Source organism: Phascolarctos cinereus, unplaced genomic scaffold (assembly GCF_003287225.1).
Source record: "Phascolarctos cinereus isolate Bilbo 61053 unplaced genomic scaffold, phaCin_HiC Scaffold_1;HRSCAF=81, whole genome shotgun sequence".
Lineage (NCBI taxonomy): Eukaryota > Metazoa > Chordata > Mammalia > Diprotodontia > Phascolarctidae > Phascolarctos > Phascolarctos cinereus.
In genome coordinates this window covers 70,117,261-70,131,213 of record NW_027555514.1, presented here as the reverse complement: position 1 = coordinate 70,131,213, position 13,953 = coordinate 70,117,261, and the positions used below count along the sequence as shown (strand labels likewise).

Sequence of the window (13,953 nt, the reverse complement as noted above, 5' to 3'; positions counted from 1 at the left end):
AAGGGAGTGATGTAGACAATGTGAATGTGGCAGATTAAATTTAAAAATGTGCCATGAGTACATTTTTTTCACAGTTAGTTATTAAACATTTACCAGCACACCCTTGGTTATAATACGTGTAATCCAGAATTCATTTCACTGTGTTGTGTGATTTTAAAAATAAATGGGCCTATACAATTAAGTTGCTTTCAGCTGGTATTCAAATTGGTTTGTATTTCCTAAACCAAGAGTTTTTAAAATGGAAAGGGGTGGAGGGGACTATAAACTTGAGGGGTTTTTTTAATCAATATTACTGTATTTCAATATAATTGGTTTCTTTTGTAATCCTTTATAACCTGTTTTAAGTATTTTTAAAAAATTCTTCTGAGTAGGGGACCATAGCTTTCATCAGACAGCCAAAGGGGTCCATGACAAAAAAAAAGGGTGATGAACCACGTATCCTGAACTTATTAACAATGAAAGAAAGCACTAAAGGAGAGGAGCACAGGCTGGGAATTGAGAATCATGGGGTCAAAGGTACTAGGGACTTTAAAGATGACCAGAATCGACCCTCTCATTTTAGAGATACAGAACATTCAAGTTACTTACCCAGGTTCACACAAATTATTAGTGACAGAGACAGGACTAGAACTCAAATCTTCTGATTCCCAGTTGTGTCTGATCCCTTTGGCAGTTGGACGAAGCTAATGGACCCCTCTCAGAATAAGGTTTTAAATAATTGAAGACATAGAGGACTCTTTCCATCACACTGCTGCCTCTCCTTCAGATTTATTTTTCCACAGTCAATCCACAATTCTGACCCAAATAATCAAGAATTGAGTTAAGACCAGTTAAATGACTACATACAGTGGTATTCTTTCCATGTAGTACCCTCCTTAAATCAGCACAAGAGTGAGCAAGCTACATCTCGTCCCTTGACATCGAGAAGGTCCTCAACCCTCCCCCCAACAACCTTCTCCCACCCCGGTATCTATCTTGAGCTTTGCCTATGACCTATTCTCTAGAGAAAGAGAGATCATGGATCATTGTAGAGAACATTATCATCACACCAGCTCTGAATGAGTGTGGGAATATGGTTTGATAAAGTGAGGCAGGCCAAAGTTGCTGGAGGCAGGAAACATAAACTGCAATGCTTCCAACTCCCACTCATTCCAGATGTGTTGACTCTGTGGAGACAAGCCATGTCTCCCATGTGGGACTAGTTAATACATCAGGCCATCTACGCAGGGCTTCTACTTTCTAAAACTCTCTTACTCCCATCTCAAAAATCCTTCATTTGTAAAATGTCTTTGTTATTCTTTCTCTGTCTCTCTCTGTCTCTGTCTTTCTGTCTGTCTCCTGTCTCTCTCTGTCTGTCTCCTCTGTCTCTCTATCTCCTCTCTTTTTCTCTCTCTTTCTCTCCCTTCTCTCTCATTCTCTCTCTTTTACTTTCTTCTTCTTCCTCTGCCTCTCCTCCTCCCTATGTTTCTCCTTCTGTCTGTCTCCCCACCTCTCCCTTTTCTTTCCCTTCTCTTCTTTCCTTTCTTGTTCTATCTCTATCTCTCTCTTTCTGTTTCTCTCAGTCTCTGTCTCTCTCTTTCTCTTTCTCTCAGTCTCTCTCTTCTCTCCTTCTCCCTCTCCCTCCTTAATTCTCTCTTGTTTCCATACCCATCCTTTCCCCAAAAGTGTGACATAAACAGATAATTTCTGGACTTGGAGTGAGCAAAATCTCTGTTCAGTTCCTGCTTGGCACTCTTGCTAGAGTTGTGACCTTAGATAAGTCAGAGGACTTGGTTTTAGATATCAGTTCTGCTGCAACCATTTATGTGACCTTGTGCAAGTCACTTCTTTGAGTTCATCTCTGTAAGAAGGAAGCCAGACTAGATGACCTCAGAAGGCTCTTCCAACTCTAAACCTATGACCTTAAGAGGTCCATTTAACCTCTTGAAGTCTCAGTTCCCTAAAATGGGGATAATCATACTCATAGCACTTAATTTTCTTTGTTTTCTTTGTTTTTGGTTTTTTATAAATCATGTTTTTAATATTGGATCATATAGTCAAGCAAAGAATTTACATGAGACTAGATCAAGACAAAGCTTAGAAAGCACTTACGAAACTTCAAAGCACTTATGTCAGTTATTACCTCTTATTTTAAATTTTCACCCAAAAATGTTTTTAAATAAACATCAGGAAATAGCTTAAAACCAATCATTATTCATGGCCCTGTGAGTTGTGACTTCATTGGGAAGTGTGAATATGGTGTAAATCAACAGCTTCACTTAGCTGCTCTCTGAATAAAGTGTGTTGTTTTGACACGTTCTTCAACACCACCGTTCTAGAAGAGAGAGAGAAAAAAACAAATCACCATATGCTTTTTATACGATGCATCATATGCTTCTTGGGCCTTTGTTATCTCATCCAGGCGTTTGTAATCAAGTCTGAAGCTATCAGCCTACACAGCAAATTGAGAGGAGGATTCATCAGGAAGGCTACTCACAGTTTTCATCTTTAACAGCAACAACAACAAAAATCATCTTAAGATCTGTTGTTTTTTTCTTAAACATGAGCTCGACAACGTCATTATCTTCCTATAATAGCCTGAAATATAAAAACATTTAAGTTGTTTATATAACACCTATCACAATAATGCTTAAAATGTCCCCCAACCAAAAGAAACTTCTAGCACGCAAAAGAAATCCAGTAAATTTTCCTGTTTAGGAGCCTGTCATTTAAATTTTTACAAGGACAATGAAATACTCTTAGTTTTTTCTATGCAAATATGGGGGGACTGCCTGGAGTGTCACTTAGAGCAGTCCAAGAGTTAGGAGGAAAAGAGGGTGTGAGTTCTTGAAATGAATAGCTGGTGGTTTCTCAGGGATTTCAATCTCACACAATCACGTGTGCAGGAAGTCACAGTCCTTAGAATAACTAGACTTTCTTAACAGATAGAAGGGCTCCCCTTCAAAAAAAAAAAAAAAAGGATCAATTCCTGTGCTCAAAGGGCATACTCAAAATCCATTACCAGATAGGCCTATGTCACTAAGGGCAGAGATTCATCCTGATTCCATATGTCTCTTATGTTCTACTCTTCATCTGTATTCAGCACCAATATCTTAGTAGTTCAGTTTTCATTGTTTCATGCTTCTATTAAAACCATTATTAAGAGAAGAGTCTGTCTGGAATTTTGTAGATATGGACGTCTCCACACATGCTTTGTTCCCAGGATCTTTGGAGTTATGTTAAGGTATACAAAGCATTTCTATGTAATAGTATAATCTTTGTGATAATTAGTGCCTTACTGGCAACAAATTAATTAGACCCTAATAACAGCGAGAGTTAAAAACCTGGGAATTTTTCAGTTCTGTCTGAGAAATACAGGTCCATTAATACCATGTCCACTTTTTTTTTTAAATGATGGGAAACTTAGAGGGTGCCCAGAATATTGTTAAATTTCTGGTAGCTTCTCTTTGCCAAGTAATGCCTTTCTGAATATGTAGCCTACCTCCTCATATAGATAGGCAGACAGAGCGTTTATTAAATGCTATGTGCCCACTGTGATAAGGGCTGGCAATACAGATACAAGTAAGCAAAATAGCCCTTGCCCTTGAGAAGCTTACATTTTAATGGGGAGAAACAACTCACGAGGGAGAGCTAGAGGGACGGGAGATGGGCGAAGTAGACATGCATGGTATGAAGATGGCTAAGATATGGAGGAGGAGGCCTGATTCTGGGAAAGATCAGGTGAAAGCTTACCTATTAGAAACCAGGGTGCTTTTGAGGGCATGATTCCTGAGAGGAAGACGTAAAGTTGCTGGCCAGGGTGGAGGCAGCATGTTATAGAGATGGCTATTTGTGATTGGAACTGACAGCTACCTATCTCTATGACTTGTATGGTGAAGTTCCTCTTTACACTCATGCCATGCCCCCCCACCCCACCCCACCAAATGGCCAGTAGCTTCATTTTATTTCTAATGTCTTAGTGTGATCATTAGGACTTAGCATGATATGGTGGCATTCTACGCTACCCTAGTAATGGAGTAGTAGTTTACTGACCAAATCAAAAGCCATCCTTTAAAAATTTGCTGCTATACATGGTGGCTCTTGGACTAAAGATCACTGCATTCTGATCAATAGCATTGGGTACCTTCATATCAGATGAAAACTCAAGAATTTTATTCTTGATGAGATTAACTTATGATGCGATCTTATGAATCAGTTGACGTCTTTAGTCCTCATTTCCCGCATTGGTAAAAACAAAGAGTTTAAGCTAAAAGTCCCTTCTAGTTTAAAAATATTTTATTCTAATTTCCCCTTGCTCTCCAGCAAGGATAGGGTAAAGAAGATGCTGACTCAGGAATAGAGAGGATGTCTGTCCTAATCCATTATTTGTCAAGGAAAATATATCCAGTTGTTAGGAATCCACTTCAAAGGAAATTCAGATTCATGTTATGATTTAGCCTTTCTTCATAACATGAATTTGAAAATATTGCCAGTTGGGTCACTTGCTACTTTCCCTGAGATGAGGAAATCTTTTATCTTCAAATGTCTGAAGTGGGTAGGCATTTCTTAAATAAATACCCATTTCAATGGGTAGGCAGTTCCTGAATAAATAGCAATTTTGTTAGATAAAATTGACCAGTTCCAACTTCTGCAATGTAATTTCCATCTCTTTGAGAAGACTAGATTTTGTCAGACTGGGACCCCACTCATTTTGGGAGAATCAAAGAGCCATATTCAGTTGAATGTGTATTCATGATAAGCTTGTAAAAGTGGCAAGTTCCTATTCTCAGTTGACTTCACATACACACCACACACGCACACACACACACACATGCACACTCACACACACACTCTTTGCCTTCTTCAGGAAGTGGTAAAAATGTTACTTCACCAAACCACACATCAAAGAATCATTTAAAAACATGTCTCATTAAATCCTTAGCTTCCGATATAACTTCATTGAAGACTACTGTTTCTAGAAAATAATATCGCTTTTCAGCAAAGGTTTAACTACCCATTTGTTCCCTCTTCATTTAAGAAATGCCGTTTCCATACTCAGTGAGACAATATGGCTTACTTTTTAGCCCATGTAACAGAGACCTAGGATGGAAGTGGATTGGGGAGGGGGCAGGAAGGCATGTTCTTTGTTAATAGGGAGTACTGTCCTAACAAATCCTCTTTTTCACACTTCACAGTCCTTTGAGGGTAACAACAACTATGATACACCTGAGCTTCGAACTTTTCCTCCTCTGTCCACCCGATTCATCAGGATCTACCCCGAGAGAGCCACTCATGGAGGACTAGGGCTAAGAATGGAGCTGCTGGGTTGTGAAGTGGAAGGTAATTAATTACATTTTTCACAGACAGTTCTAGTCGGTTGGTTTGTTTTTTCCTCTTCATGTTAGTGTGTTCCCACTGGTGCTTACACTGAATACCACCTTTTCTCATCAAGGATTGACAGTGCTACCATGTTGCTGCGATAGTCATTTCTGTACAAAGGTCTGGAAAGGCCACTCATCCACTAGAATACTGCCAGAATTATATACAATTATAACATTATAACAATGGAATTATATAGGAGGAAGGGGTTTTCCCTTAATAATCTCTGGTGTATTGTGATTACCTGCCTTTTGCAAACATTTTTCTCTCAGTAATCTTTACCCATTTAGTGTTCAGAAATACTTTCCTCACCCCCAACCCCCATAAAATGGATATTAAGTTCTATGGTTAGGACTTTTTCAGATCTAGAGTCCCCATTGTTTTCCAAATATTCCATGTCTATATCATGTTCATCTGTGCCATAAATTACCTGATGGTTCCACAAAAAAAAAAGAAAGAAAAACTTCAAAGACAGTCTCACAGAAAATTGGAAAGACTTACATAACTGATGCAGAATGAAGTGAGCAGAACCATGATGATAATCTATATATTAACAACAATATCATATAGACAACTTTGAAAAACTTGAGAACTCTGAGTCACACAATAATCATCTTCAAGTCCAGAGAAGTCACAATAAAACATGCTGCCCATTTCCTGAAAGAGAGGTGTTGGCTTCAGATTGCAGATTAAGACATTTTTTGGACATGGCCAATGTGGGAATTTGTTGGGGTTTTTTATATTTTATATTTTAGATTTCTTATGTTCTCATTGAGGGAGGAGGAGGGAAGGGGGGAAGGAGAAAAGGTGCAGACTATTTGAAAATAAAATTTATTTTTTTGAAAAGGAATGGCATAGTAGTTTAGCATAGTACCTGACACATAGTAGTACTTAACAAATGTTTGTTGATTGATAATAGAATGACTTTCCTATTGTCAGAGCAAAACAAATTATTAAATGGGAGTATTTATTCTATACAAGGCACTGTCTTGAAGATACCAAAGTCCTATTTACATGATATGTTGCTGTCAAGGAGCTTACAGTCTAAATGGCTATGTAGTGAGATATCTGAATATAGTTATTTAATTTGGAAAAGTCAAAGTGGACTGTGAGCTAAGCATGAGTCCATAATGTGACAGGGCAATCAAAAATGCTAATAAGCAATCTTGAGCTGCATTAACAGAAGCAAGATGTTCAGCAGGAGGTAGGTGGTTTAAATTGGTACTCTGCTCTAGTTGTATCATTTATGGAATACTGTATCACTGTTTAGGAAGAGCATTGGCTAGTTGGAGTGTGTCCAGAAGAGCATAACCAGAATGGCAGTGACAGTGAGGGGAACTGGAATCCAGAACACATGAGGATTGATTGAAGATAATGGAGATGGTTCGTCTAGAGAAAAGCATACTTAGGGGATCCATGTTAGTGGTCTTTGGTATTTAAAGGACTATCACTTGGAAGAAAGATTAGATTTGTTCTCTCTTTCCCCAGAAAAGAAAACTAAGAACAATGGGTAGAAACTACAGAGAAACATATTTTAGCTCAACATCAAAGAGAATTCCATGATAATTGGTACTATCCAGAAGCAAGATGTCTTAGGATGTAATGGGTTTTCTTGTCACTGGAAGTTTTCACACAGAGGCTAAATTAGGGTTGGTCAATGAATTATTGGTGAAAGAGCAACACTTGGGAAAATTGTCAGAGGAATTCTTGGTCAAGTGCAGTAACCTCTCGGGTCTTTTCCAACTCTGAATTTCTGTGGTTTCTCACGGAGAAATACACGTGAAGGCACTTTGCATCTTTATAAAGATGCTGTGTGTATATCTGAGATATCATTATTATCATTTGGGAAGGACAGCAGGGCAAAGCAGAGTTAAAATAATGCCTGTGTGGTAGCGTCTGATCACATTTTTACTAAAAAAAAATACAATGGTCTGTGACGAAAATGTTGCAAAGTAGAATGAGGGTTGCTTGCTGTATAAGTGTTGGCTTGGTCCATTTCAGCTACCCTATGGCTTTATAGCCATGCACAGTCCAACCACAGAGTAACCTCAAGACTGACCAATTTCATAAACTCAAAAGCTTCACTGAGGAGAAAGGCCCTTGCTAGCATTTCTATTTATTGTTAGTAGTGCCAACACATCAGTAACCAGACATTAAATTATTAAGCCTACACTCATACTATTCCTGAGGAATGCCTTTAAAAAAAGACCTCTTTCTTTTGGTTTCCAAAAGTATTTGGGTCTTGAGCTAATCAAATCTAATTACATTCCTGGGCAAATTAAACACCATAAAAATATACATGTGCTTAGTTCAATCAATTCACTACTTCTGAATAATTCATAGCAACTTTTCTATGGATTTATTTAAAACAAGCCCATTATCTATCTTCTTAACATTGTAGCTATGTTTCTATATTCATAGCATCACCCCAGGCCACTGTATTATCTTAATGCTCTCAACACAGATCTCAGTTAACCATGTCTAAGGGATTTTAGCTAGGATACAGATTTTGTAAGTTTGAGTATATTCCGGGAACAGACAAATTGGACTGAGGGCAGACTCATTCACCCAAAGTAATGAGGAATACAGTCCAGGATAAGAGGTTCTGTTGCTCTGATGTAACTCTTTATCCCTGATTCTGGAAAGGAAAGCTGACGTGGCAAGTGGGATGAATGTAGTGAGTGGAAAGATTGAACTGAGTGACTACTTTCCAGCATAAACCTAAAGCATGTTGGTCATGTGATTTGCTGTCAGAGTTCTAAGAACTCACAAGACTGAGGAAGTCACTTTAGAGCCTCAGTTTCCTCATCTACAAAATGGGGAAGTTGGAACAAATGACCTTCTAAGGTTCTTTCTATGAATCTGTAGTCCTATGAAATACATATATATAGATAGATAGATATAGATATAGATATAGATAGATGTATATATACACAGATATATATGTCATCTTTATGGGTATATAATATCTATATGTACACATATATACATAAATATTTATACTTACATACATATATATGCACACATAGATATTGTACACATATAGGTAACAGAGAAAGAGAGAGATAAGGAAGAAAAATCAAAGGTACTTGAAGCCTTCCCCCATACATACCTTCTTCTTCTCTGAGGGTCTTCAACTCTCAAATTGATTCTCTTGTGAAGGAAGATTAGGCCATCTTTTGCCTCACTTTTTACCTAGCCTTTAATCACTGAATGGGTGTTGCCTCAGACATACTGATACCTGGGAAAGACCTTAGCTTAAGAAGACCAAGGTCTCCCACTATATTCAGGGCCATTGCCAGTTGTTCTGACCTTTGTCTTGCCACTGGACTCAGATGACCCTGGAGGAGAGAGTGAGGCTGATAACTTTGCACAGCTCTGCCTCACTTAAATCCAATTCACTTGCAAGTCAAGACATCATCCTCCTGATGTCATTGGTAGTCTTCGAGAACAAAGGATGAACAATACCCCCTCCTGCTGTCCCTGCCATTCAGTGAAGGTAATGTTCCCTTGCTCAAGTTTCTCATAGCTCTGTGTCTAGATCTCTTCTTTACATGTTTCCTTCTCCCTTGTAGCAAAACTATTTTAGTACATGTCATAGCCCCCCCATTAGACTGTAAGCTTTTTGTGGGCAGAGATTGTATTTATTTCATCTTAATGCATAACTATTTTACACAAAGTCAGACTTAGAATAAGACGCTTAGATTTGTTTAAGACTTATCAGACTCTGTCCTTGACCCTAGAGAATGCTTAGTTCACCTTCCTCATTTTACAGATAAGGAAACTGAGACTTAGAGAGACTAAGTCTTGTCCATGTCAATTCAAACCCAACTCATTAAATGTTAATTCAACTTAATTGAATCCCATATAAATTAGTAGATTTTGTTTCTTGTAAATCAGTCCACAAGTATTTGTTGAGCACCAGCTATGTGCTATTAATGCAAAGAATAAAATAGTAAATTTTGGCCCTAATCCTGAAGGACTTAAATCTTTGGGAGAAAGCCAAATTCATGCAAAAAGAACAAGAAGAGACTGGTCCATGACAGCATTTAGTTTCATCTTCCATATTTGCCCTGTGAGGTCTTGATACAACCAAGGGAGTTCCTCTCCTATCAAACTGGGAACCACACCCCCTATAAGCATTCATGAGAGCAGGGATATTGAGCTGGGAAGAGGGATAAAGAGAGTTTAAAGTACTTAATGGTGGCAGTTCTAACACAGTAGGACAGTATTATGGAAATCTGGAACTATCACGGGCTTGCCTGTGTTGATTATATTGACTCAATGATACCCCAGGGAAGAGCATGGAGTGGTATGAGCATGCCTATTGTGAAATCAGAAGTGAAGCAGTAAATAGTGCATGCATTATCAGCATTTTATCCTTTCCTATGGATAGGAACCAGGCCTTCTCATCTTCCGATCCCCCTGAGTTCCTAGCATAGTGCCTTGTACGTAATGAGAGCTCCGTAAACGTTGGTTGAATGTTGAGTGAATGAATTGTCGATGTATATGTTTGGAGATTGGAGGAAGCTGGAGCTTAGCTACATTTGTCATAACTCTGCAGAGCACTTAATCACAATAACAAACAGTGTCAGATTTTTATTGGGAAGGCAGCAGTTACCAGAACATTTCCACTGGCCAGAAGCTGTGAGTGAACAGATCCCCTCCCCACCCCCCTTGGCTACAGCTTGTCTGGCTTTCAAACTTCAATGGAAACGTACACTATCTCAAGTCTTATAAAGTGAAATGTAATACTGAAAACTGTAAAATATTAAACAGACTGAAAAAATGAATAACAGGCTTGGGAAAAATGTACTGAACTAAATTTAAAGGAATTTTTTTTATTAATGTTAGCTACCCTTCAACTGCAAACTCAAAGATATGGGGATATCTACCAACCTTGGAATGCAATTCTATAGAAATTAACCAAAAAATGATGCTAAGATACCTTGAGACAACTCTTCTCACACACCTGCTCCAAATAGGAAGATTGTGCATTACCAAGTATTTGAAAAGGTTTTCTTGGGGGGAAACTTAATCAACTTTTTAGAAAAAAAATAGAGTTAAGTAGGAGTATGGGGAAGCCATTTGGGAAAAGGAAAATTATGCTGAGATTTGAATAAATTTATAAAATGTTAATTATGCAAATGGAGTCATGACAAGTAGGTTTTTCCAGTAGCTCAAAAATTAAAAGGGAAAAAAAATCAGTCAAAATATGTCTCATTGATGTTCTTAATTCTTAGGTATGAATTGCTAGTGAGAACTGAAGACCTCTGCAATAAGGAGATGTCTGTAGAGAATATAATTGGTCAAATTCAGGTTTGCTAACTCAGTGCAAGCATAAATCAGACACTCAAACTCAGTTTTCCATGATGCCTTCAGAGAAAGCACTGAAAAGAAAAAACAAGATAATGTGTCTCACCTTAATCACCATAGACAAGAGTTTTCTTCCCAGATGTTGGCAAGTCTAGCTGTTGTAGGCTGGAGGACACATTTTAGCCATGTTGGATCATAACCCTTGGCTCTTATTTCAGCACCTACAGCTGGACCAACCACTCCTAATGGGAATCCAGTGGATGAATGTGATGATGACCAGGCCAACTGTCACAGTGGAACAGGTGATGACTTCCAACTGACAGGTGCAGAAACCATCTTCATTTCATTGCAACATCATTTTAGCTCATATCATGGTCATCTCCAACTAATATCTAATAATCCATAGCAGAAAGACACCATAATCCCATTGATGATGGCAAACTTTATCAGAAATTTACATTATATTTCTTCAGTCTCCTACCAAGAATTTGCTTTTAAAACCTACAGTAATCTTTTCAGTCATTTACAGTTACTTCAGAAGGAATTTCTCTACAGGTATACTCTGCCCCTCCCTCAGGAGGGGCACACACACACACACGCACATATACACACACCACTTTAGAATGATGATTTAGAAAGATGTTCATTTATTTTCATGTTCTAATGAATCCAGAATTCAAGAATTATCTCTAAAGCATAAATAGATTCATTGCCCAGCTTGCCTCATACTCTAAAAATAATGATGATATTAAAGTATGAATAAAAGCAGTTTTGTTTTTTGATAAGACCTTTCAGATAAAGGGATGCTAAAAAATTTTATATTCCAATTTACAAGTGATATATGAAGTCATTACTTCACCTCACTGTCAAACGTACAAGCCACCTATAGTGACATGGCAAATATTGTCCTTAGTAATAGAAAGTATCAAACAACAATAGTCTGAGAGAGAGAGAGAGAGAGAGAGAGAGAGAGAGAGAGAGAGAGAGAGAGAGAGAGAACTCAATCTAGTTGGAATAGCAGAGGAAATATTAGGCAAGTGGGGAAATATGATTACACTATTTGGAAGTTGTCTAAGGCACTAGGATTTCCACTGTATTACTACAAAAGGTACTATAGGACCTTTAATACTGCCCAGGTCATAGTGCAGTTTCAGATGTCATCTGAATCTCATTTTGAGAATCCCAAACCTCAGAGATTAAATAGGAGTTCTTATATGAAGTTTTGCATCTTTATACAGCAGGGTTGCAGAGAGCCTACATAATTAATTTCCATTGGCTATATTGAAGGCCATAGTATCAGGAATGTCAGGATGGCTCCATGTTGTTGGCCAAACTGTTTTTCCAAGATCCCATAATATATTTCCCAAAGTTCCTAACCAATGATTTTATAATCTGTCTCTCTATATTTTTCAGTAATAAAGTTATAAACAAGAATTCTAAGCCAGGAGCTAGTATGAGGAAAGAGAGGGATGGCGAGCTGTAGAAGGGACCAGGAAGTTCCAAAACACTCAATTGAGTAGTGTTATCCCCCTCCTAATTTCCAGGCTAAACATCTCTTGATCATGCTATTAATGAAATCTGTATTACTATTTCCCAGTAATAATCATTTTCTATTTAAAATGTCCCATAGAAAACCCTAGAGTAGATGTAAAAACAGAATACCATTTTTGCAACCAGCTCTTTCTGAGCCTTCCCATAATTTCTTGCAAACATTATGCGACAGATATCAGGCTTTTGGTAAAGCATAGCCCATATCCATATCGAAACTCCTCATGGAAAGAGCTGACTGCAGCAATCATTGTATATTCCTGTCATACAGCAGCTCTTTTCTTTATAACCCACTAAAGTAGTCAGTTGGTATTGATTAGAAACAAAACTTCAACTTTACTGTTGATATCAGAATAAGTAACCTCCTTAACTTCACATTTACTCATTACTGAACCAATTGAAACCAAAGTCTTTGAACAAAATCCAGCAAGTATGTTAGCCTGGAGCAAATTGTGTATGGCATACAGTTGCAAACAAGTGAAAATAGGGCATTTGTAGTGGAAACATAGACAACCATTTAACCATTCAAGAGCATGTATGATCAGTAGTGTTCTAAATTACTCCTTGTAGAAATAGTGCACTTAGAATTTTTTTGAGTCCACATTAAGGCCAAATGTTGCCTTCACTAATTGGTATTGCAGGTCTCGAGGATTGTATAAATACATTCATGAAAACAGTAAGAGCATCTGGATGCACAGAGGTGCCTGGGGTATGGACACTGCTCTACTGGTAGCAGGAGTGGGGATATAAAAAGGTGCTTTTGCCACAGGCATCAAAGGCTTCCTTTATGCCCACTGCACTCACGAATGTCTTGTTAATATGCTAAGCTAAGATGAAGTTGTCATTTGAAAACATCTTTTGTTTTATTAAACTGCCCTTTCTCCCCCTTCTGAAAAAATACTTGCTAATACACAAATGTTCACCAAGAGAAATAATGTCATCCAACTCGTGTAACTTCCCTTGCTGTCCATCTAAACCACACAGCTCTTGTATCTACACTCATCTCTCACCTTTGTTTATTTTTTGTTTTGGGGTTTTTTGGGGGTTTTTTTTTGGCTAGGCAATGGGGTTAAGTGACTTGCCCAGGGTCACACAGCTAGTAAGTGTTATGTGTCTGAGGCCAGATTTGAACTCAGGTCCTCCTGACTCTAGGGCTGGTGCTCTATCCACTGTACCACCTAGCTGCCCCCTCACCTTCTTTTTAAACCCTTCCAACAGGACTTTCACTGTGGCACCTCAAACTTTGGATATTCAGTGTCACGAAGCCAAATCAAACCCTTCTCACTCTAACACTGATTGGCGGGAACATAGAAATTAGGTTCTATTCATCCTAATCAATGCTCTCATTAGAGTTTTTTTTAAAGTTATTTTGCACAGCTGAGGTTGATTTCATTTCTGTTCCTGTCATGACCTATTTGTATGAGGTTGGGGGGATGAGTTTTATAGCAGAGTGCCCACTCCTTAAGGAATAGATGGAGTTCCAGGTGAATTTATGTGAAATGCATGCAAATGAGGACAAAGCCTGCTCTTTCATACATGCTTGCCAAGGTGAAATTCACCCCAGAAGTTACTCATTTGCAAATGCCTTTGGAGTCATTAGATAATACAATTGACTTCAAAGGCACCAGGAGTCTGATTTTTACTTTGGAGCTCTGTATCTACCTGAAAGCAGAATTTGGCTCCCAACCTGCAGCATGCGTGTAAAACTGATAATGCATATCAGTTTTTTAA

The 13,953-nt window shown here is 38.2% G+C and overlaps 1 protein-coding gene across 8 annotated transcripts in view; it reads left to right on the top strand.

Annotated features, from left to right (window-relative positions):
• NRP1 (neuropilin 1) overlaps nt 1-13,953 on the top strand; it is a 182,639-nt gene that overhangs the window by 142,145 nt on the left and 26,541 nt on the right. For 5 of the 8 annotated variants that reach the window (XM_020990447.2, XM_078152238.1, XM_078152226.1 and 2 more), the window contains 2 exons: nt 5,175-5,319; nt 10,893-10,997. In XM_020990447.2, coding sequence (XP_020846106.1) covers nt 5,175-5,319; nt 10,893-10,997 — 250 coding nt within the window. The remainder of the gene's footprint in view (nt 1-5,174; nt 5,320-10,892; nt 10,998-13,953) is intronic. The other 3 variants (XM_020990451.2, XM_020990449.2, XM_020990452.2) reach the window with 2 other exon arrangements.